Raw genomic sequence first — 22,731 nt, forward strand, 5'->3', positions numbered from 1 at the left:
GCTGTCTCCAGCAAACTTGCTCTGGGCCCCATCCCTTCCCACTCCAGCCTCAGAGGCCCTGGCCCTTGTGCTGTGACTGGCCTCAATGTGGGGAGGGGGTGGCTTCTACCATCAGTATCCTTCTGGCCTTGCATAGTCATTTTGGGAAGAACCCTGGGAATGAGCAGAATAGGAATGATGGGGCCTTGATCTCCAGGGTGACCTAGAGTCCACATGCTCTCCAGCTGAAGCCATAAAGACCTGGCTCCTGCCAGCCTGGGAATAAAATCTAAATTCTTCCCTGGGATCCATGAGGCCCTGCCCATTTCTCTAGCTTTGCAGATACTGGTCCCCTTGCTGAACCAGGTCAGCTTTTTGGTATCCCGCCTTGTCTCGCTGGGATAGGTGGATGATACATGGAGCACCTGTCAAACTGCCTCACCGCCCCCAAGTGTTGGGAGGAATGTGAAGCAAACTGAACGGGGGGTTAGGGGATAATGAAGGAGGGCTCGTGGGCCCCCTCTGCTGGCTAGAGGCAGGCCTGGAGTGCAGAGGTAGCCAGCCACTAGGTGGGCATCCACAAGGATGGAAGGACCTGGAGGTCAGGGCCTCTCCCAGAGGTTGTCAGTTCACAGTCCCCAGGAAGGGGCTTCCAGGAAGTTTCTGAGTGGGAGGGTGAGAGCTACTAAAGGCAATGAAAGATGCCGGGTGCACAGAACCCCTCCAGGGGCACAATGGCCTGCCTGAACAATGGGATGACTTTTATTAAGTGGGCTCCACACTGGGCATGGAGTTCAAGCCCCAGCCACGGGGCTTAAACTCACAACCCTGAGATCAAGAGTCGGACACTTAACCGACTGAGCCACCCAGGCACCCCTGGGATGAATTTTTAATGTAAGGCAAAGTCAGTCCACAATACAAAAATCTAAAAATCAGATCCACTTTTCCCGCCTGGCATCTGGGAGGGTGAGGGAAGTTGGGGCTTCTTTTGCCTGCAGGGGATGGGAAGGGGCAGAAGAAGGCCAGAGAAGGAGGACGAAGGAACCACGCCATGGGAGGCCCCGCTGGAGGGATCCTGTTGCCCCCACCCCTCTCCTGAAGCTGCCCGGCCTCCCGCACCCTTGGCCTCCGATGCCCTCTGATGCCCTCTGCCCGCGCAGGCCTGTGCTGGCCTGCCCCCGCCTGCCTGGCCTGGCCCTCAGAGGGTCAGGCCCCAGCTGTATCATTTCTCCTTCTTCTCCAGCCCCTTCGATGCCGAGGCCTCTGTTCCCTCTTTGGATCCCTCTGTCACTGCTGCTGCATCCTTAGGATTTGACTCCTCATAACTGACCAAAAAAACAAAACAATAAAAACAACACCTTTAGAGGAGCGGGAGAGCAGAACTTCCAGGCCCTGCCTCCCCACCATCCCAGGAAAATCCCTGGGCACACGAGGAACACCAGCCTGGCATTCACGGCCCAGCATCTTCCCGGACTTGGCCCCGGCCCCACTGTATGCCGTTTTCAGACAGGTTGCTCTCCTTTCTCTGTGCCTGGTGGTGCCAAGAGGTGGTAAAGAGCAGCGGCAGAGGGAGGAGAGGTTGGGCTTGGGTGGATTAACTTTAAGCTTCTTGGACCTTCCACTGGAGGGAGCGGGAAAAAAATGCGGCAGCCAGGTCGAGGCTACGGGAGAGGGGCTGCTTCCCAGGGCGCATGGCAGGAGTCAAACAACTGAGCCCCAAGGGTGCAGGCAGGCAGGGGGTTGCTCTACCCGCAGGTGGCACAGTGCCCATTTTGAAGGCTGCCACCCTGGCTTGGCTCTTGCTATGGGCCCCGTTTACTGAGCAACCGAGTTCCCACCAAGGACGGCACCCATCTCTTCCCCAGGTCAGCCCCAGGAGGCAGGAATGTGCCCACTTAGACGAACAGAGAGAGGCTCCGGAAGAGGAAAGTGATCTGTCCAGGGTTTTATATAGAGGCCAGCAGTAAGAGTATCTACTCCCGGATGACAAGGGCTGTTGCTATCTGCTCTGTCACGTGAACCCCACACCACTGGTGAGGGCTACGAGGTTCTAGAGCCCTGCTCCCGGCCCTGAGGAGGGGTGCAGTGACTGCCTGGTGACCATGGAGGAGGCACCATTTGCTGCCTGCCCCTAGCAACGCTCCCTGCCCCGTCCACTGGAGCTGGGGTGTCTGCCCTACCTTGGGCCCCGGGGCAGTGGGGGGGAAGCGGGCAGGTGGGCACCCGCCGGGCATTACATGGCGCTGGGATTCTGCGGGCGCCGGCGGCGAGGGCCAGCTAGCTTCTGTTGCATGGAGTCGGCCAGGCTGGCTGGGGAGCCCGAGACTGTGGGGAAGTGGGTGAGCCTCGGGGTGTGAGGCAGGATTTCCGCCGAGGACTCGTAGCTGTGTGAGAGACAGAGAGATAGAAAAAAAAAAAAGAGATGGAGAGGAAAAGACTGGGGGGTGGGGGGAGCGGGGACAGAGACTTCTCTTTCAAGGAGCAGGGCGCAGAGCTGTGTCTTATTTTTATCTTCCTCTGCATTTTCAAACACAGTGGCAAAGAAGCCTGACTTACTGGTGGATAAAAAAGACGCACCTGTACAAAGGGACAAGGATGTTCTAACGAACAGGTGCTGCTGCAGAAACCTCTGACTGTGTGACAAATCCAGATGCAGAATGTTCTGAGAGCCTCCGTCTGTGCGGAACACGCACGCGCACACGTGCTGTTGGGAGCAACGCTGTGCCTGAATGTCTGTGTGACCGAGCTCCGGGGTGGCTCGGGCCTGAGGGGGTTTTCCCTCTCCCGGCTATGAAATTTTGAGCCATGTGAGTATGTGAGCCAAGGGAAAAAACAAAAAAAGGAGAGCACCTCTCAAGGGAAAAGTAAAACAAAAGGCAAGGTGGAGAATTAGGGAGAGAGATGAAGAAAGAGAGAGACCACCCTGCTTTTTCATCTCAACCCAAGAACCTCCTGGGGGCAGGGCCAGAAAGGGGTGCAGAGTGCCCAAGGGTAGAACATTCAGGGAAAGCAAGCACTGGGCGGGTGCCCTGGCTCTGGAGATGCAGGGCTTGACCCAATGTGGACACAACAGGACTGGGACTGATGGGGGGATGGCTACCCCAAGGCGGGGGGTGGCTGAGAATGGGTGAGCCAGAGGGTGAGCGTAGGTGCTGAGCTCAGGGATCAGATACCACCCCTGTCCCCAGATCTGCCCCCAAGTTCATCCCCCAGCCTGGCCGCAGAGTCCACAGGGCTTTGCCAGCCAGGAGATATGGGCAGGCAGCTTGGGAGCCTGGGGCTTCTAGGCAAGACGGGGAGGGCAGAGGCAGGGACGGGGGAGGGGTGAGTCACAGGTTCCCCTGCAGGCAGCCAGGTGCACAGATGGCCCTGGCAGGCACTCGAGGGCCAACCTGGAGGCCAGGCAGGGGGAGCGGGATGGAAGGCCCCTGAGTGGGCAGCTTCAATCGCAGCTGGAAGCTATTTCTGGGTCCCTGGCGGGCGGGGTCAGTGGTGCCGGGGAGCAGACACCTGTCGGAGTCACGCAGGCCTTGGGGTAGGGGTGGGGCTGTGCACGGGGAGTGGCAGCTGGGCATATGGCCATGGGGAAGGGGTATGAGTGCAAGTGAGACACTCGCCAAGACAGAGCTATGGGTTAGAGCCATCAAGGCGGCTCAACAGGGACTGACCCTCGATTTCCAATCTGGAGCACCTCCCACCGCACGAGGATCCTCCCTATTACTCACATGGGAAAGCTGTGGCTGGGAAAGGGAAAGACTTGCCTGAAGTCACACGGCGGCACAGTCAGGCTGGGAACCCAGGGCTGCTGACAGTGGGGCAGCCTGGGGTGGGAGGGAACTACACCGGCCAGTCCCTTCCAAAGACCCAGCAGGCATCTGGATGTGGGGGCTGCTCTCCCCTGGCTCCCAACCCCCCAGAAAGGTTCCTGCTGGTGCCACAGGCCAGGCACCAACGTGCTGGCAGAAAGGACAAGGGGTGGGGCTGGTGGCGGGAACAATGTTCCCCCGGAGACCTGTACAAGCAGCCCCGGCAGGCTCCGCGAGCTGCCCGCAGGTGCACCTGTGCCATGCAGATGTCTGCCCCCTGCGCTGCCTTACCTGAACATCTCTGTCACTTCCCCCTTGGCCAGTGCCACCAGGACAGGAAAGCCGATGCAGGCGGGGACCAGGTACAGAAGGGCAGGCTGTGAGAGAACAGAGCTGGTGACCAACTGCTGGGCAGCGCACCTGCTCGGGGCCATGCCCATCACTCCAACCCTCTCCAGGGTGTGACTGAAGGACAATGACTGCCCAGGTTCCCAGAGCAAGTCAGTGGGTGCCTAGGCCCACACCTGGGGCTCCTGACTCCCTGAGCAGGGCTGCTCCTCCCTGGGAGGGAATGCAAGGAACCCAAACAAAGTCAAGCATGCAGGGCTTTAAGGGTACCCCAGAGTCTGGCTGGCAGTATCCTAATCACCTGGGACATCAGGTTCAAACAAGCAACCTCCTGGGTCAGTCCTATTCCCAGAGATTCTGCTTCCCTAGTCTGGGGGTGGAAGTTTGCATCTTTAACGAACGCTCCAGGAGATGCTGTTGGATGCCGTTACAATAAGACGACCTAGGCAGTCTGGCTCTAGAGCCTGAGCGGAGCCTCCTGGTGAAGCTGGGTTTGGAGGACAAGATGGCGCACCTGCTGCGTCCACTACCCTGAGCTCAGCCTCCTGAGGAGCACTTCAGTCCATCTCTATATCCCCGTGACCATCCTCCTTGTTCACACGAGGAAGGCTGCTGCTTTGGGAGGACGGGGAACAGCGCAGGCCTCAGGTATCTAAACGGTCAACTGGGGACTGGATCTCAGGCATATCGGACTCTAAAGCTATTCCTTTCCCTGCAGCATCTGAAAGCTGGACATTACTGTTCGACCCTCCATGACCCCCAATGCTCCCAGTGGCCTCTAGTCCCCATGAGATGTAACCCTGCTTCCTTCTTGCCCTACTCTGGCCACAATGACCTTGTTCTGGTCCTCCTTGTCACATCTAGCCACAGGACCTCTGCACGTGCAGTTTCTGCTGCTTGTCATGCTCTTCCCATCTCTGCCTAGACTCCTCCTCCTTCGGGCCTCTGCTCTGCTCTTAACTTCTGTAGGGAAGCCTTCCCTGGCAGGGAGCCAGGCCCTCTTGTTGCCTACTCTCAGGGCCCCCTGCCATCCCCTGCAGCATTTGCCGGCAATCTGGAGCGGGACATTGCTCTGCCATTATGGTCTTCAGTCTCTCTGCTGCTAGGCTGTGAACTTCATGAGGGCAGGGTCCACGGCTGTCTTGGTCACTGCTCTATTCCTGGCATTCCAAAGAGGGCGTGGTAAATACTAAGCAAATGGCTTCTCCATGGGTGCTCACAAAGTTAAGAGGGTGTCTGGGAGATGACTGGAGTAAGGGTGAGGAGACCTCACTCCTAAGGCGAGTGAAGTCAGAGAACAGGGCTCCAGAGTTCACCAAGCCTGACCTTCCAACCATTTCTTGGCACCTGCCACGTGTGGCCTGTGAACCATACCACTTCATACATACTACCCTTGAAGCTAAAAACACAATCTGAGTTCTACAGATGATGCTACTGAGGTTTAGATAGGGGGAAAGGCGTCGCCCAAGGTCACACGAGGTGCGTAAAAGTGGCTGAGCTTCTCGCACTGTATCAGGTATTTGCTATGAGTTAGGCTTTGGGTAAGTCAGGCTTTAGGTCTTTTGGAGGGCGACAGAAATGACAATGACAAAAGTCTACACCAAACATGTGAGAGGCAGTCAAAGGAGTACTCAGTGGGAAATTTATAACATAACTCTAGGTGCATTTATTAGAAAAAGACTTGAAATAATCTCAGCTTTCAAGTTAAGAAGCCAGAAAAAGAATGACACCAGAAAGTAGAAAGAAAATAATGACGGCAAAAGCAGAGATTGATGAAACAGAACAGAAATGAAACAAATATAAACTTGTTAGAATTGAATTTCTCAAAAGGCCTCCTCATACCCGCTTTACAGACGAAGAGACTGAGGATCAGAAGAGGCAAAGGACTGTCCTCCTCCACACAGCTGGCCAGGATGTGGGTCTTGGTGCATCCGTCTCTAAGTCTTCATCAAGACCAGACCAGGCAAAGTAGAGGGCTTCCCGAGGCGGGTGGGGGGGAAGGATGGTACACGTTTAGCTCCCCCAAGGCCTGCCTTGAAAGCCAGGAGCCACTGAAGGGCTGCTGTGGGAGGCAGCGAGGTTGCTATTATCAGAGAACTACAAGTTCTTTTCTTTCCTCTCAAGGCACCAGGGGACCTCTCCAAAGTCAGTGCTGTGGAGAGGCTGGGACGTACAGCTTGGGACAGCAAGCTGGGCGTCAGGGTTCCTGGCTTTCCACCCAGCCTCGGCTTGGCTGTGTGACCCCGACTAAACTGCTTCCCCCTCTCTGTACAATGAGGACACCGATCATCTTGAAGGGCCTTTCTAGAAGACTGCCAGACCCCTGGCTTGGAGTGGGGTTTTTAAAAAAAGATTATTTATTTGAGAAAGAGATAGAGAGAGAGTGAGAGAGCGCATGCAAGTACAAGAGCATGGAGAGGGGCAGGAGGAGAGGGAGAGTCTTAAGCAGACTCCACGTTGAGTGCGGAACCCGATGTGGGGCTCGATCTCACGACCCTAAGGTCACGACCTGAGACAAAACCGAAAGTAGGACACTTAACTGACTGTGCCACCCAGGTGCCCCCGGAGTGGGTTTTTGATAGAGGCTCCATGAGTTGAAGATCACATAACCAGTGGTGACTTTCACCTATGGAATTGCTGGCACTGGGACTGCCTGTTCTTGGAAAGGAAGAGGGTCCTCAAGGAACAGGTTCCCCTTGTGTCCTGCATCCTCTTTCCAAGATTTCCAGGGAGACGCCCAAGTGGATGATGGGACAATGGCTGGGCTGCTGCTGGGGAGTAGCACAGGCTTGGGGCCAAGGGTCAGGAGTCCAGGGCTCCAGCTGGGGCCTACTTCGACTTGCTGCGTGACCCAGGAAGACTCCTTTTCTCTCTGGACTACAGTGTCCCCACACAGAGGACCACTTCCCCAGCCAGTGCGGGATCCTTGGAGTCTAGCCCAGGCAGAAGGCAAGGCTGCCACCTGGTGGCCTCTGGGGGAATGGCTCTCAGATTGGAACATAACGGGGCTGGGAGCAGAGACTTCCCAGAGGCCTCTACGCTAGTCCCCCAAGCCAGGTCCATCACTCTCGGTGACCTCCTTGTCAAGTGTCACTCTTGGCCGACACAGCTCCCAAGGCCATCTGGAGTAGAAATGAATGAGAAGCGGTTCCTCACCGGTTCTTGGTTTTTTCACCTATAGGCTAGGGGACCGCGGACCTTGGACGTTCTGTAGAATGAGAATACTACTATCTACTTCATTAAGTATCATAGATACTGTAGGGACTAAGTGAGTTAATGAGCAAAAGAGTTTAGTGTGCCCTGGGGAGGCCAGGTGGAGTGGAGGATGGAGGGGACAGTGACAACAATGACAGCTAATACCACCTGGGCCAGGCAAAATTCTGAGCACTCTCCTAACTCATTTCATTCTCAAAAAGCTCCAAGCTGGCTACTATTAACTTATCCCAATTTTTTTTTTTTTTTAATTAATCACTGAGGGAAATGAAGCATAACTTCAAAAATCTGCCCAGAGCCCTGCAGTGAACAGATGGAGGAGCGTGGACTTCCTCCCACCTGCGTCCCCTCAGCCTTCATTCCACCCAGCCTTTCCCACTGCCAGGGGTTCAGAGCCTGGGCTTGGATGCCACGTGACACAGGTTTGGATCCTGGCTCTACCACCCACTGGCCGTGCGGCACCTGACCTCCAGTCCCCTCATCTGCTCACGAGGACCCGCATGAAGAACTCAGCAGAGCCTGGCACACGGGAAGTGCTCTGACTTCCAGTAGAGAGTAATCCTGTCTGCTGGCTGTCCCCTCCTGGTCTTACCCTTACCTTGCCACAGTGACAACTCTCAGCCTTCATCCCACCCTGATTTGCTCTGTGGCAGCTCAGTACCCACCTTGGTGGGAGGAGGAGGCAGAGGCTGGCCCACTTGGGGAGTCAGAGGAGAGGGCCCCTGACACCTTATCGCTCATCTGGTAAGGTGGGCACTGGGCTGAAACACCCCACGCCCACCCCAATACTGTTCTTTCTGCCCCACTACAGAGGCTCAGAAGCCACAGCCCTTCTTTCCTAGGCTCCCTGCAGTGGGGGCCACGTGCCATTGATCTGGCCCCTGAGATGTGAGCAGCAATCCGCCAAAAGGGTTGTGGGAAAGGTCTTGCCTTCCTGACGAAGGCAACAAGCACGGACTGTGCTACTTGGAGCAGCTGGTGGCATTCTGCGACAGCCGTAGGCGAAAGGCCAAGGGTCACAGACATGCCCACTCCAACACTGCTGGGGAGCACCTACCTCTGGATTGCTTGGGTATGCGACAAATAAGCCCTACGTATGGAAGTCCCCGCTACCCGCAGTGGGAGCACTCCCCATACACGGAGTACAGTCCCACTCACCTGGGCATGCTTGAAGATGTGCATGATGAAGATGGTGAGGCCCAGGCCGAAGATGTAGGCTGCGAAGCTGGTGTAGAAGTAGGTGTGGGTGTTCTTCTTTAAGCTTCAGGAAGGTGTGGGGAGAAAGAGGAGGGGGGTTAGTTGCAGGCATGGGAGCAGCACCATCTCTTCTGAGGGGGGAGCTGGGGAAGACCCGGGAGGCTGTGTGGGATGGCTGAGAGGCTGGCACTGGGCGTGCATTCTGGTACTGTCCCGGCTATAGGTCTTTGGACAATTCACTTTCCTTCCTTAGGCCTCAGTTTATTCATCTGCAAAATGGGAAAACCACGATCCATCTGCTCAGTGGTTGTGAATATCAAGTGCCATAACCAGAACAGTGGCTTTAAGACTTCAGCCAGCATACAAATCACCTAGAAAACTTGCAAAAAACCCCCCAAAACAAAAAATAAGACTTCCAGGTCCAATTCCCGGGGAGTCTGATTGACTAGGTCTGGGGCGAAGTCCAGGCATCTGCATTTTGAGGAACCACCCACGTGAATCTGATGTGGGTGAGTCATGCTTTGGGTGACACTGATGCAGAAGCTGCAAAGCTGACTTACTCCTCTTCAGTGCAGTGGATGTGACAGTTCTGTGACCTGCTGACTACGTGGATAAAGTGCCAGTGGCTTCCTGGAGGCGAGCCATCCGAGAGCAGCCTCAGGACTGAATCACACTGCCGTGACAGGACTTCCCTTTGCGACCTCAGCTCCATGACCTCTGCGTGTCCCCAGCACCCGGAACAGTGCCCAGCGCCATCTGTGGACCGAAGGAGTACTCGCGACCCCCCCCTCCCCCTGCCGCGCCTGCTGCTGAGCCGGGAGCTGCGAGTGCACTGGGGGCCCTGCTGCTGCGGGCTGGGGGTGAAGCTGACCGCTGTGGGCATGCTGCACGGATTCTGGAACCAGCTCTGAAAGGCGGGCCGATCCTGCCCACCTGCTTCTGAGGGTGCCGGCAGCCAAACGTGAATCTGTGTCGCTAGCAAGTGGTTCAGGGACGCTCATAGGGTTCTCTTTGTGTCAGCTCTGAACAGCCAGGACTACAGCCGGCTGGCACAGACCTGCCTCTACTTACAGACTGGCCAGGTCCCTCCCAAAGGCTGTCTGGAAGCCCGTGGAAGTGAGGTCTGAGTGGCACTATACAAATACCCCACATGTGCGTGAACAGGGGCAAGTCTCACAGGCAAACTTGAGTTCACGGACACTGGTACAGTTTCTTGTTACCACTGTCAACACTATTACTGCTTTTCCGATTATTGGGCACAAGGAGATTAAGAAAAGTTCACAAAGGGGCTCCTGGGTGGCTCAGTTGGTTGGGCGACTGCCTTCGGCTCAGGTCATGATCCTGGAGTCCCGGGATCGAGTCCCGCATTGGGCTCCCTGCTCAGCAGGGAGTCTGCTTCTCCCTCTGACCCTACCCCCTCTCATGTACTCTCTCTCTCTCAAATGTATAAATAAATAAATAAAATCTTTAAAAAAAAAAAAAGTTCACAAACCACCTTGAAATGCAGTGCACTTACTGCAAACCTTCCACTGGGAAGACAGCGCCACCTTCTGGTGGCACGCTCAGCTGCACTAACAGTGTAACCTTTTCTGTTGCAAGTGGTGACTCGAGCTGGCCCCCTTCCCTCCCTGTGCTCACGTTCCACAGTGGACTGCACAAATCTGAGTGAGGGGAGCGCGGGGAGCAGCCAGAGCAGCTGGGACACAGTGACCTGAGCCTGGGCTGATAATGCACGATGACGACTGGACTGCAGCTGGGTCTCCCTGTGGCCCTGTGCTCAGCGCTCCCTCCAGGTTTTCTTGGTAATGCCGAGGTCGGAGCTCTTGTTTACCACAAAGTGAAGAACGAAAAACCTTAGCCCAGAAAGGTCAGATCACTTGCCAAGGTCACAGTGAGAAAGCACTATGAGTACCACTAGGACCTTCTGGGTTTAAATCTCTTGGGAGTGTGATCCCTTTTTCCTTTTGGCCACAGGGTCTTTGAACACTCAGAACTTCAAAGTGCAGATATATCAGAATTGCACTGGCTGCTGCAGAGGTGGAGGGTCTGATCGCAGGTCACCTCCTCCGGGCTCCTGAAAGCCACCAAGGAACCCCTGGAGTACCCTGCCCAGGGAAGGCTCCTCACTCATGGAGCTTGAGGGCTAGAGTTTCCAAGTAGCTTACCTGATGTCAAACCGTAGCAGCAAGGCAATGAAGATCCCTGTGGGCAGAGAGCCAGGGTTAGACGGTGGCAGGGAAGCCAGCACCTCAGGAAGGCCTGGGGACGGAGTCCCCTGCCTGGGATGGGGAGGGGCGGGGTAGTGAACTAACATGCAACCTGGTGTTCCCAGTCATGGAACAATCACTGGAGGCCAACACTGCCAACTACCAGCAGAAATCCCGTCTCTCTAGCATCAGGCCTCCCAGAACAATGAGAAGCTCCCAGGAGTTTGCTTTGGTCTGGGACCACACTGACCTGGCACCTCATAGCACCATACTGTGTCACACTGGGCCCAGTGTGTCTAAGTACCAGGCACTGTAGACAACAGGGAGCAAAATCACTGCACCCACAGAGCTCAACCAAGGCGAAAGGAGGCAGACATGCTGATCAAACAGGAACAAAACTCAATATAAGATCCTAACTGTGAAAGGGTGCTTTCTGTGTCATGGGAAGGTATATCCCGGGATATGCCAGGCTAGGGGGAGTGGAGGGGAAGAGGAAGAAGGGCTTCTTTAGGAAGTGACACTTGCCAGGCAGAGGAAACAGCGCATGCAAAGGTCCTGAGGGAAGAGGGTCTTGGGTGTGGCATAGGTCAAGGAGCCGGGAAGGTTGCAGCCCAGAGCAGGAGATGAAGGGGATGGACCAGCCATGCAGGGCCGTGGGGCACAAGGAGGAACTGGGTCTCTACCCTAAGTAAGGGAACACAACCTAAACAGATTCTGAAAACTAGCCGTGTGGCAATTGCTTGGTTAGAGGGAGGCGTAGGACCAAGCAGACCATCAGGAGGCTCTGCGGGAGCGCAGTAGAGGATGATTAACTCTGTCCACCCACTGCACTCCTACTAGCACTTCAAATCCCAGCCCAGACACCCCAAAAGCCCAAGACTCCCCGAGACACAGCCAGGCCAGCAACTGCATGTTGCTCACACACCACAACCATCTGTGTCTATCTCCCTCACTGGTCTCTGGGCTCAGACAGGGCAAGGGCTGAATCTCATTTAGCTGATCAGAAGCACTGACTGGCAGCATAGGGCTAATTTTATCTTATTATTTATTTATTTATTTATTTATTTCTAAAGATTCCATCCTTAAGCAATCTGTACACCCAATGTGGAGCTTGAACCTACAACCCCGAGATCAAGAGTCGCATGCTCCACTGATGAGCCAGCCGGGCGCCTCAATATATGACTGATTTTAAATCGGGAAAGGAGTTAGTCCTCCCCAAAGACCTTGAGACTGTGTGGGAGTAGGGAGTGGGTGGGTGAGAGAGAAGACAAATGCCTTTCTGGAAACAAAGCTGGGAACTCAGCGTCCCCCTGGCGGCCAAATTCTACAACTGTTCTCCAACTCATCCAGGGCTCAGGGCTCTGCTAAGAGCTTTCACCGCTAATCATGCATCTGGTCCTCTAAACAAGGGTCCGCAGCAGCCTATTCTTTGAGGAATATCACTGGGGCGCTCTGAGGGCGCGATGGACTTTCAACTACTGAAATTGTTTGAAGACTTAGATACGTAGGTACATGCAGGGGTGTCCCATGCACGCCCCAAGCCCAGAACTATGAACGCCAAGGTTACCAGGGAAGTGTGGGGGGTGGGGGGAGCCTGGGGCAGCCCATGCCCTGCACAGTGAGCTGGTTGCTTGCTGGGACTCAATTTCTTCGGTCTGATGCAGCTGCGTCTCCCCGCCTCACAGCACTGCAAGTTATGGAAAGTCTCGGGTTCAAGGCCATACCCCCATGTGCCTGGGAACTGGAGCCTCAGTTACTCATCTGTAAAAGGGAAATACCCTTTACCTCACTGGGCTGCTAGGAGCAGCAAAGTGACAACGTGGGAGAAGCAGCCAGCACGGTGGCGGGCACCCAGTAGGCGCCTGACCCGTGGCAGCTGGGATGATCACCATCCTCTTATTGTCATTATTGTTATGGCCCATTTCTGACAGGGAAGGCTTTTTCTGCAGACGGAAGACCTGGGCTGGAGCCTGGCCTTGGCCTTTACCAGTGCGTGAAGTTGTAAAAGTCCTTTCACTTCTGAGCCTCAGTTTCCTCACTGGTAAAAGAGAAAACCTTTTGCCACACGAAATCAAAGTGTCACAACAGAAGTGCCTGTACCATCCCAGGATATTAGAACTGCCATCATTTCTTAGAGTGGAAAATAGGTTGGCTTGGGGCGCGTGGGTGGCTCAGTCGTTAAGCGTCTGCCTTCGGCTCAGGTCATGATCCCAGGGTCCTGGGATTGAGCCCCGCATCGGGCTCCCTGCTCAGCGGGAAAGCCTGCTTCTCCCTCTCCCACTCCCCCTGCTTGTGTTCCCTCGCTCGCTGTCTCTGTCAAATAAATAAATAAAATCTTAAAAAAAAAAAAAAAAAAGAAAATAGGTTGGCTTTTCATTTGTTCCACACTTCTTCTTTCAAGCAAGCACTAGGGGTGCTTCTCATCCTTGGACTCTGAGCCTCTGGACTACAGGGACAAGTGTGCCCTCTGGATACCCGTCACCAGGCCCGGATCTGCAGATACACACCTCCGAGGCTCAGCCCCGGCAGCGACCCACAGAGCAGCAGTGTGGCTTTGCCCTGAGGCTTTGGCCCGGCAGTTTAGGCTGCTGGTGCCCCAAGGCCAGGCAAGGCTGCGGGCCCCCAGGGCTGTGTGCCAGAGCCCAGGTGCACTGACTAGCACCCACATGCAGACGGTTCCGAGGTCCGCTCACGTGGACGAGCAGGTGTGCACCCCACGTCCCTTTGCCGAGAGTACAGGCGCGCACACACACAGCCATGTTCTCCCTGGGACCGGGGCAGGAGGACCACGGGGATTCTAGCAGTTCGGGCATACTGGTACTACTTGTAAACACTGGCAAGGGGCAGGGACGCGTGCGAAGGCTCACGAGATACACTTCTCACAGAATGTATTTCAGTCTGTCACAGACACCTTATTTTGCTGTTCTGGAGTAATGTCTGTTCAGTCAGACCAGAAGCTCTGTGAGGATGGTCTTGCTTACTGCTGTCTCCCCCGCTGCCCAGCTCAGGGCCTGGCACATGACTGTGCTCGAACCTGGGCTGACCCAGGGCTGGGTGTCTGGAATCGCCTGGCCTCTCCCTTCCCCGTTCCCAGTGGCGAGGCTGCATCACAGTACTCGTCCTCCTCCTCCTCTCAGGACCCTCCACCACTTGCACTGTGGCCCCCACCCTGGCCCACTCACCCGGAATGACGATATCTCCAAGTCCCAGCATGGCAAAGTTGTCTGCTTCGAGACCCTTCTCCAGTAGGTCCTGGGGAAACACCACTGTGGGGGGAGACAGGGATGCAAGGCATTGGTGAGAGGCGGGTTCAGATGGCCTCCCAGCCCCCTACCTCTGTTGCATGAAACTCACACACCTGCATATAAAGGCGGGAGGGGGGGGCAGGGAGGCACGAGGATGGTGACAGGTTGAAGGGCAAAGTCTCCATCTGGAACCACAGCGGGTTAGAGGGGGAAGAATCTAGGATCATCTAGATCAAAGGCTGCCGGCCTTTACTGAGCTAGGACTCACGCAGCACACCATTTCAGTGCTCTCTGGTAGCTATGGAACCCTCTGGTGAAGTGGGATTGACCCGAAAGCCACATAGATGAAAGAGACCAAAGAGCCCACGCAGTGCTGACATCTAATAGGCTTTCCGTCTCACTACAGCAGGGTGGGGGCAGGTGGTGGCCCTTGCTCTGCAGCAGGGGTGCCTGGGCTGGAGGCCCTTCCTGGATGTGCTGAAGGAAAAAAGGCCACACGCCTACAAACTCCGTACTTGAAGCCCCTCACTCAAAAATCATGCTGACCAACTTGTTTAGATAAACACAGATGGAAAGAAATGCCTCCTCTGCGTCTAGTTATGGCAAGAGGTGACCATAACTGGATCTCATCCATAGCGCCTTGTTCTTTTTCTTTTCGATAATTTATTTATTTGAGAGAGCGAGCGAGCGAGAATACAAGCAGGGGGGGAGCGGGGGAGAGGGGCAGAGGCAGAGGGAGAAGCAGGCTCCCTTCCTGCTGAGCAGGAAGCCTGATGCGGGACTCGATCCCAGGACCCTGAGATCATGACCTGAGCTGAAGGCAGACGCTTAACCGACTGAGTCACCCAGGAGCTCCTCCATAGCGCCTTATAAGCAGAAGAGCAGTTAGGTGTGGGCTTTAAAGTGAGACTGCATGGGTCTGAATCTTGGCTCTGCTCTGTGACTTTGTACAGGTTACTTAGCTGCTCTGTGCCTTAGTTTTCTCACCTGTGAATGGGTATAACAGAACTGACCCCACAGAGTTGTGGTGAGAATCAGATGATTTGCACATTGTTAACTGTCACCCCATGCCTTCTTTACTAACCCAGTTCTGACTTTGGGTGGGGCAGCCTTCCCAGGGAATGGATCAAATGGCACAAGGCTGGGACAATCTGGACAACCCTGGTCCCTGAATTCCTGACTTCCCTTCCAGCTAGGGGTGGCCACATGACCCAGCTCTGGCCAATGCTATGTAAGCAGAGGTACACTGGGGGTTCTAGGTGAGCTTATGCCTCCCTAATGAACACACAGATGCCCTTCCCCACCCACTTCTTCCCACCCCGAATGCATAGTCACAGTGATTTACAGTTCTCGGCATTCGATCTTCCCAATCCTAGTACCATTCAATTCTGAGAGGTGGTTATGAAAACCAGGGCCCAGAGAGGTGAATGAAGTCTCTTGCCTAAGGCCACCCAACCAGCTAGTGTCAGATCTGGGATACCAGTCCAGGCAGCCTGACAGGGCTCTGCTATCCTGCCTGAGCTCTACGCCTAGCAGTGGAGGGTGATGGGCCTTCTCCCCACACCAGAACCCAAGTATGATCGTGTCATTGACTTCTTCAGAGCCTTCCAGTGGCTCATTCACTGCCCACTGGGCAGTCCAGGCTTCCTGGCATGATACTCTTGGCTTCCCAAATCTGGCCTCTTTTCTGCTGCTCCCCTAAACTCAGCCACATTCCCTCCCTGATTCTCTGCTACCAGGGCCCTCTGTGCATTTCCCTGCCTCTGCCCTTTACCGAAGCCCTGCTCTCTCTTTCAAAGGCCCACCCTGCCCCTGCTTCCTCGGTAAACACGTGTTCATCCTGCAGGAAAGCTTTCCTGGCACCCTGGCTGGCCCCATCTGTCATGGCGCATGGGGAACAGCTGCTGCTCTAACCGGCCTAGCATCTGTTCTCCTGTTGCAGAGCTGCCTTGCTTTACACCCTTGGTTCCGGGGGGCTGCCAACTCAAATACTCTGTTCCCAGACACTGGGGAGGGCAGCGCCCCAGGCCTGTCCATCGTGATCCTCTGTCTCCCCAGCAGGAGGGCCTGGCTCATGGGCCCACTGGTGACGGTCAGTAAGGCGCTGCCGAGGCGCTCTGCCACGGGCCTGCTACAGAGTGAGATGACAACACTTCTGTGCTGCTTACTGATGCCCACGTGCCGGCCACTGAATTTTCTCTTCTTTACCAACAACGGGTAGCTACGTGGAGGAACAAAACCTGGGCCGTGTGAGGTGCGTGGGACAGACCGTGCCAGCTAAAGGCACCCAGTGAGCAGCTTCGGGCCTCAGTGTAGAGTCCCCTTTCCTGGAGAGCCCCCGCGTGTCCCACCGCAGGCTATGTTAGACAACCCCCTCCGTGCCTGCTCCCCTCTGGCTCATCCCGTATCACACTACACTGGGGCCAAGCGGCAGGACACCAGGGCCTGGGCAGAGGCTGACTGCATGTGAACACAGCCAGATGAATCTATCAAGGAGGGGAAGGAAACCAGGCTGGAGGAGGAAGAGATGTGTGGGGAAGAGCCAAGGGAGATGGACCAACCAGAAGTGGGACCACGACGGGGGAAAGGGCCATGAGGTAGAAGCGGAGGGGCTCCCCACGGTGGATGTGGTCACTTACATTTTATTGGTGCCTCAAAGGACTTGGCCACTGTCACCATCACATTGGTGCCAAATACCTAGGAGGAGAAGACAGGAGTCTGGAGGGAGGTGAGGGCCAGGTGGGAAAGGAACACTGTCCTAGGAACTCCTTTTCTTTCCTTTTTTTTTTTTTTTTTTAAGACTTATTTATTTATTTTAGAGACAGAGAGCATGTGGGGATGGGCAGAGGGAGAGAAAGAGAAAGAAACTCCAGCAGACTCCTCTCTGAGCTTAGAGCCTGATGCAGGGCTCGATCTCAAGGCCCTGAGATTATGACCTGAGCAGAAACTACGAGTCAGACAGTTAACTGACTGAGCCACCCTGGTGCCCTGTCCTAGGGACTCCTGATGCAATGTTGCCTGAGATCCACAGGGACAGGGGCAGGGAGTGAGGAGGTGTTCCAGAGCAGATGTGAAGCTGAGATTAGGTGGCTACTGATACTGGTCATATGGACACCTAATGGGGCTCCTGGTTCTGGGCAATAAACAGGGCAATTTGAAGGAGCTGGAAAAGGGCCTCTGATGGCCCAGGTCAGGTGTCCTGTTTGTTCAGGGCTCTGCCCTTCCTAGGACATAAAGTCCTCTAGCACCACCCACTTAAGGGGGAGAAAGGCTGCCTGAGGCCAGGGAAAGGTGCCTAAGTCAGGCTGACCTTGATCCCTCAGTGATGGCTGTTGGGGGTGAGCATGGCACGTCCCTCAGCCCAGGGCTGGTGTATGCCAGAGCGTGCTGCCAACAGCAGTCCTCAGATTGGTGCCCTCGCTGGGCCCATTCATCAGCATTAACCACCCCTGCCTGAACTTCTCGGAGTCTCAACTTGCTTGCTGGGAAGACACAGGAAAGGAATAGCTCTGCCGGGACCACCAGGAGGAAGAAGTGAGGTGGCTGGAAGGCCTGGGGCACAGGGTGGGCTCTAAGCCATTTGGGGAATCTGTTCTCTCATTTGTTTCACAGATGAGGGCAAGTGGGCCCAGAGAGGACCTGCTTTGGGGTCTCAACCTCCAGGCCATCAGATGACTGCCGCAAGACAGGGACAGAGGAGGCAAGGCCCCCTTAAAAAAAAAAAAAAAAAAAAAAAAAGATTATTTATTTGAGAAAGGTAGAGAGAGCACAGAGGGAGAAGCAGACTCCTCGATGAACAGGGAGCCCGATAGAGGGCTGGATCCCAGGACCCCAGGATCACAACCTGAGCCGAAGGCAGATGCTTAACCAACTTAGGCACCCAGGCGCCTGCCAAGGGGCCCTTCGGGTCCCAGCCCGACTCACCCAGAAGACATCGTAGATGAAGAGCCCGCCTAGCAGGATGCAGCCGGTGCTGACGTTGTTTAAATGCAGGAGCTCCACCCCGTTAAGGGAGAAGGCCAGGCCAAAGAGATTGTTGGCAATCCAGTGCTGGGGGAAGGTGGGAGTGAGATGGGCTGTCTGGCCACCCTGCCCCGCGCCCCCTCCCATGCTCCCCTCATCCTGCCCCAGGCCCTGGCTCCTTACCTTCCTCAGCAGGTACCAGACGCCAACGATGCTGCTCAGGCCCAGGCATACCAGGTCCTTGGCGTCAAACTCATAATTGATGATCTCTGGGCAGAGAGGCCGGGTAAGTCCACTCCCCGGGGCGGGGCTGCCCCTCCCACCTGTCAGCCCCTGGACGGAGGAGGGCATGGCTGTGGGCACTGTCAGAGCCTCCCCAGCACCCCCCCTCCCCCGATTTCCTAGAGGAGGGACTGGAGGCCCAGAGAGAACAAAGGCCTGGCACAGGGTCAGTGGGAGGTGGTCCGTGGTGTTGGAAGCACAGACTCTGCATTTGTGGCCAGGTGTAGGGAGGTGACCTTCCCTCTCTAAGCTTCAGTCTCTTCCTCTGTAAAAAGGGGACTGCAGCACCTCCCCGATAGGGCTGCTCTGGGGAGCAAGTGAGATGGTCCTCACAAAGCACTCAGCACAGTGCCTGGCACACAGTGGGTGCTCAATCAATGGCAGCTGCTACTGAGCCCAGGTCTTTAGCCAGCTCCTAGTCCATTCAGGAATCTTCCTACTTTGCCATCAACAGAAACCAGGAAGGTTGCTGGCAGCCCTACATCACCAGCAAAGGAGGAAGAGGAAGAGGAAGAAGGTAAGAGCTGGAGGCCTGGAGAAAAAGCAGGAGGGAGTCCCTGCATGCTCCTGAGGGGGGACCTGTGGTAGACACTCCTCTTAGCCATTCTCCATCACTTCCAAGTTTCCTGGTGAGGAAGCCCAGGAAGGTGGTGGGGCTTGCCCAAGGTTACAGAGCATAGCCATTTCTCTCAGGTTCCAGAGTGGAACAGCCTGCTGGTTGGCCGCAATTTTTGTTCTCTCCTTTGTGGTAACAGCACCCTGGGGAATTGTTTTTTTGGTTTTAATTCAAATTAGTTAACATATAGTATAGTATTGGTTTCAGGAAGCACCTTGGTGATTTTTAAATTGGACATGAAGCCAATCAGCTCATGGCCACATCTTCTGGCTTGCCCTGTAGCTAAACGGGCCCATGATATGGTAACAGTACACCATCCTGGGCCTAAAGGGCCACCCGGGTGGCAGAGCACCAGAGAGATGGAGCCTTGGACCCTAAAGACTCTGTGGTGCAAGCTTAGCCTTTTTTATCTTTTTTAAATTCAACAATCATCTCTTGGGCCCAGACGCACTCGAGATGCAAAAAGGAATGACTTTAAGTCACCATTCTCTAGGAATAAGGCAGAATGTGGCAGGCACCCGTAAGAGAGAGAGTAACATTCACAAGCTCAGGCTTTTATGCAAGAAATACTTTTCATTTGGTCGAGCCACTGCCAACCCTGTTAGAGCACTAGAACTCATATCCGAACAAACTCCCAAAGCCCAGGATTTCCCCAAGGTGACAGAGTTTTCTTTTTTTTTTTTAAAGAACCCCCTTTCTAAGTCTTAGGAGAGTCATCACATTAAAAACAGGTATGAGACAAGGAGCTACGCCAGCCCACATTAGTGAGTGCTACTGCGAGCCAGGCCGTGTGCTGAGTGCGCCCCTCATCGCTGACTCCCAGTCCTAACAACACGCCTATGAGGGAGGTACTAGATGTATCATTTTCATTTTACAGATTAAACAAAATCGAAAACACCCAAGGCTTGGAGAGGTAAAGGCATTCACCCAGAGTCCCCCTTGTAGGCAGTGGCAGAGCGGGGGTGGGAACCCAGGCAATGTGATTCCAGAGCCCACCTTTTCCATCCCTTGCTCTACTGGAGCGCCCCTATATTGGAGACAAAGGGGAACAGAGGTGAGGGATCCCCAAGGCAAGGGAAAGCGGGCAGCACTGACCTTCCTTGTTCTCCCCAGAGCCCTGCGTGAAGAGCAGCTGGTACTGTCGATTTGGGAAGTTGGCTGGAAAAAACTTATTCATGAAGGGGCTGGAAGGAAAGACAAAGCAGGTCGGCACACAGGGCCCCCATGGGCAATCGCAGCCCCAACACCATCCCAGAAGCACCCATTCACAGCTCTTTCCTCCTAGCACCGTCATAGCTGCCCTGATGGGGAGGACTTAGCCCTATTTCCCAGATGGAAACAGAGGCCCCCAGACTAAGTGACTGCCCAGGTTGACTCCCCATCTGAGCTGAGACTCAAACATAGGTCTCTGGAGTCCTAGTGCTTCTGCACTGCCTCTTGGTTATTGCCCAAGAAACACAAAGCAGGGCCAGAGTTCCATGTAAAATGCAGTTTAGAACAAGAACTGATGCCAAAGCTGGTCCGTGCACGGTCTCTATGAGAGTCCCTGGTAGAGAACGCGTGCGTATTCCTCGACTCTCTTCCAGAACTATCAAGTCAGATGACCTGATGGTTACTGCCTACCCCTAACTCCATGACTTGTCAGGCCTAGGTTTTTTATAAACTCAGCTGGACTCAATCAGCTAGATGAATCACAGCCCCAGGGTGGAGTGGGGAGGAGCACCTCACATTCACTCTTTCCACGAGGCCTCTGTTTCTCAGGATGGGCTCAGCCTCATCTTTGGAAAAATGGTCTCTGATCACCCAGCATACTCTATGCCTTGGCCAGGCAGGGAACAGAAACTTTCTTTTCTGGATCACCTTCAGAAAAAAATGTGCACATCAGGGCCTCCTGGCCCAGCCTGGCCCTCGGGGCAGCTCAGCCCAGAAGACTAAGTGGCCATACCCCAGCTGTGTGGCTCTGGGTGAGTCACTTCAGTGGCTCGTCTCCTCAGCTGTATGTGGGGATAACAATACCACGTGTCTCAAATGGTTGCTGTGAAGATATGCGAGAAGGCAGGAGAGAGGCTTAGCCCAACTCTGGACCCACAACAGGGATGTAAGAACTCTGAGCTTCCTTCAGTGTTGGCACCTGTCCAGAGCCTGACCTCAAAAGCATTTGGCAACACTGGATCAGACTGACAATGACTGATGAGGTGAGCAAATCCAGAATGGTGCTCATCCTGAGCAAACAGAGGCAGGCCAAGGAGTACCCAGGGCACAGCAGTAAAGGCAGGGAAAGGGAGCTCCCTTTCTAAGACCCTGGGGGTTGGAGAAAGAAGATGTGGAGTTAAGAACTATTTCAGGGCCTGTTTCCCCACTTGTCAAACAGCTTCTCTGTCTGCAGGGCTGTGGCACGAATGAGAGAGCTTTGTGAACACAAGTGTGGCGGGCACAAGGATGGAACAGGGAGTGGGCTTCCACAGGAGGGCTTTGAAGAAGTGGGGGGCAGAAGCTGGGACAGATGAGGCTGGAAGCTACTTTCAGCTCAGTCTGCTGAATCACTTTTGGGAGAGCCTGAAGCCAGAGTGTGTGGGCAGAGGCAGAGAAAAGGCCCAAGGAGCTAAGCCCTTCACTGTAGGCTGGCCTCTTCCTCAGGAGCTTGATGCTTAGCTTCTGAACCAGCAGAGCGCAGTGGCTCAGGGCACGGATGCTGGAGCCAGACTTCCTGGATTCAAATCCTGACTCTGCCACTGATTAGCTGTGTGATCTTGGAAAAGTTACTTAACTGTTCTGTGCAACTGTTTCCTCATTTGGAACACTACAACAGTTATCTTTCTCTTAGTTACTAAGAGGATTCAATGAATGCTTGGCAGCCCAGCCTGTAAGCTTAACTGCCGCCTTGACTTCAAGTAAGAAGTCTCCAGACTGATGACTTGGCTATCCCGAGCAAAGAAGGGCTGCTGGATAACAGAGGGCAAGAGTCAAGCAACCTGGCTGGTGAGTCTGAACTTGAGAGTGGGGGTCCTGTCTCATCACCTTCACCCCACCCACGGCAGGCCTGGTGCCTGCGAGGCAGCTGGTAAATGCTTGCTGAACGCCTCTGAATGCAAACTTCTGTAGCAGGCAGAGATTCTTTCCGGCCCTCGACGGCTCACATCAAACCTAAAGGTCACTGCTTCCTGCTGGGAAACCACATCCTGGTGCCCTTCTCCCCTGGGAGTGGAAAGCAAGGGTTGATAAATCTGACTTTTTCTTCCTAGGGTGGCAGATTTTGGCTTTATGGGCCCTTTTCCCTCTAAAGGTCAGCTGGATGGGGTGTGAGCTCAGAGATGATAAAAATAAGCTGAGGTTCCCTTGGCAGGAAGGGTTCTGGCATGGGCTTGTAAGTCTTGGTAGCTGACAAGGTAAAGGCAGGTGGCAGGCTGGGGGATAGGGGCAGGCGTGGAAGGATCCACAAGAATCCCCACCTGGGGCTGACTTGGCTCAGGGCCGGGCTCTTCCAGCCCTAAAGCAGGTCTGTCCCCCCAGTCCTCTGGGGATCGTCGCAGGACTGCTGAGAGGGGGTGGCCAGCCCACTCCCTACAATGTTTCCCCTCCACTCTCGCCAACTGGGAAGAATATGGGCCGGGAAGTGAGACAGACCTGGGCTCAAAAACCCTCTGCCCCTACCAGTTGTGAATCCTAGTGGTCACACAACCACTCAGAGCCTCACCTTCCCTGAATCCCACCTTCAGACCCTCTGGTTTGGATCCTGACAGAGGTCTGACTCTAAGTTTGTGGACATAAACAGTTCATGGAAATTCTGACTACACTGTAGACTTTCTTTGAAAAAGTATTTCAGAAAACTCAGTTTGACTGAAGGAGAAAAATAAATTTAATTTTTGGCTCAGCTT

The 22,731-nt window shown here is 54.7% G+C and overlaps 1 protein-coding gene across 8 annotated transcripts in view; it reads right to left on the reverse strand.

Moving 5' to 3' along the window:
- Positions 1-834: 834 nt before the first annotated feature.
- Positions 835-22,731, reverse strand: part of HM13 (histocompatibility minor 13) — a 39,723-nt gene continuing 17,826 nt past the window's right edge. For 2 of the 8 annotated variants that reach the window (XR_004679453.1, XR_004679451.1), the window contains 10 exons: positions 19,952-20,040; positions 18,142-18,227; positions 17,920-18,045; positions 16,635-16,692; positions 13,933-14,016; positions 10,709-10,745; positions 8,505-8,607; positions 4,077-4,162; positions 2,160-2,363; positions 1,218-1,304 (listed from right to left, as the gene is read on the reverse strand). Coding sequence is in view for 4 of the 8 variants with exons in the window: in XM_035006081.1 (XP_034861972.1) it covers positions 1,202-1,304; positions 2,217-2,363; positions 4,077-4,162; positions 8,505-8,607; positions 10,709-10,745; positions 13,933-14,016; positions 16,635-16,692; positions 17,920-18,045; positions 18,142-18,227; positions 19,952-20,040 (919 nt within the window). In the remaining 4 variants the exon portion in view is untranslated. Of the gene's footprint in view, positions 1,305-2,159; positions 2,364-4,076; positions 4,163-8,504; positions 8,608-10,708; positions 10,746-13,932; positions 14,017-16,634; positions 16,693-17,919; positions 18,046-18,141; positions 18,282-19,951; positions 20,041-22,731 lie in introns of all 8 variants that reach the window. The other 6 variants (XR_004679452.1, XR_004679450.1, XM_035006080.1 and 3 more) reach the window with 4 other exon arrangements.

The sequence above is a fragment of the Mirounga leonina genome, unplaced genomic scaffold (assembly GCF_011800145.1).
Source record: "Mirounga leonina isolate KUSES-001 unplaced genomic scaffold, KU_Mleo_1.0 Mir_150, whole genome shotgun sequence".
Classification (NCBI taxonomy): Eukaryota; Metazoa; Chordata; class Mammalia; order Carnivora; family Phocidae; genus Mirounga; species Mirounga leonina.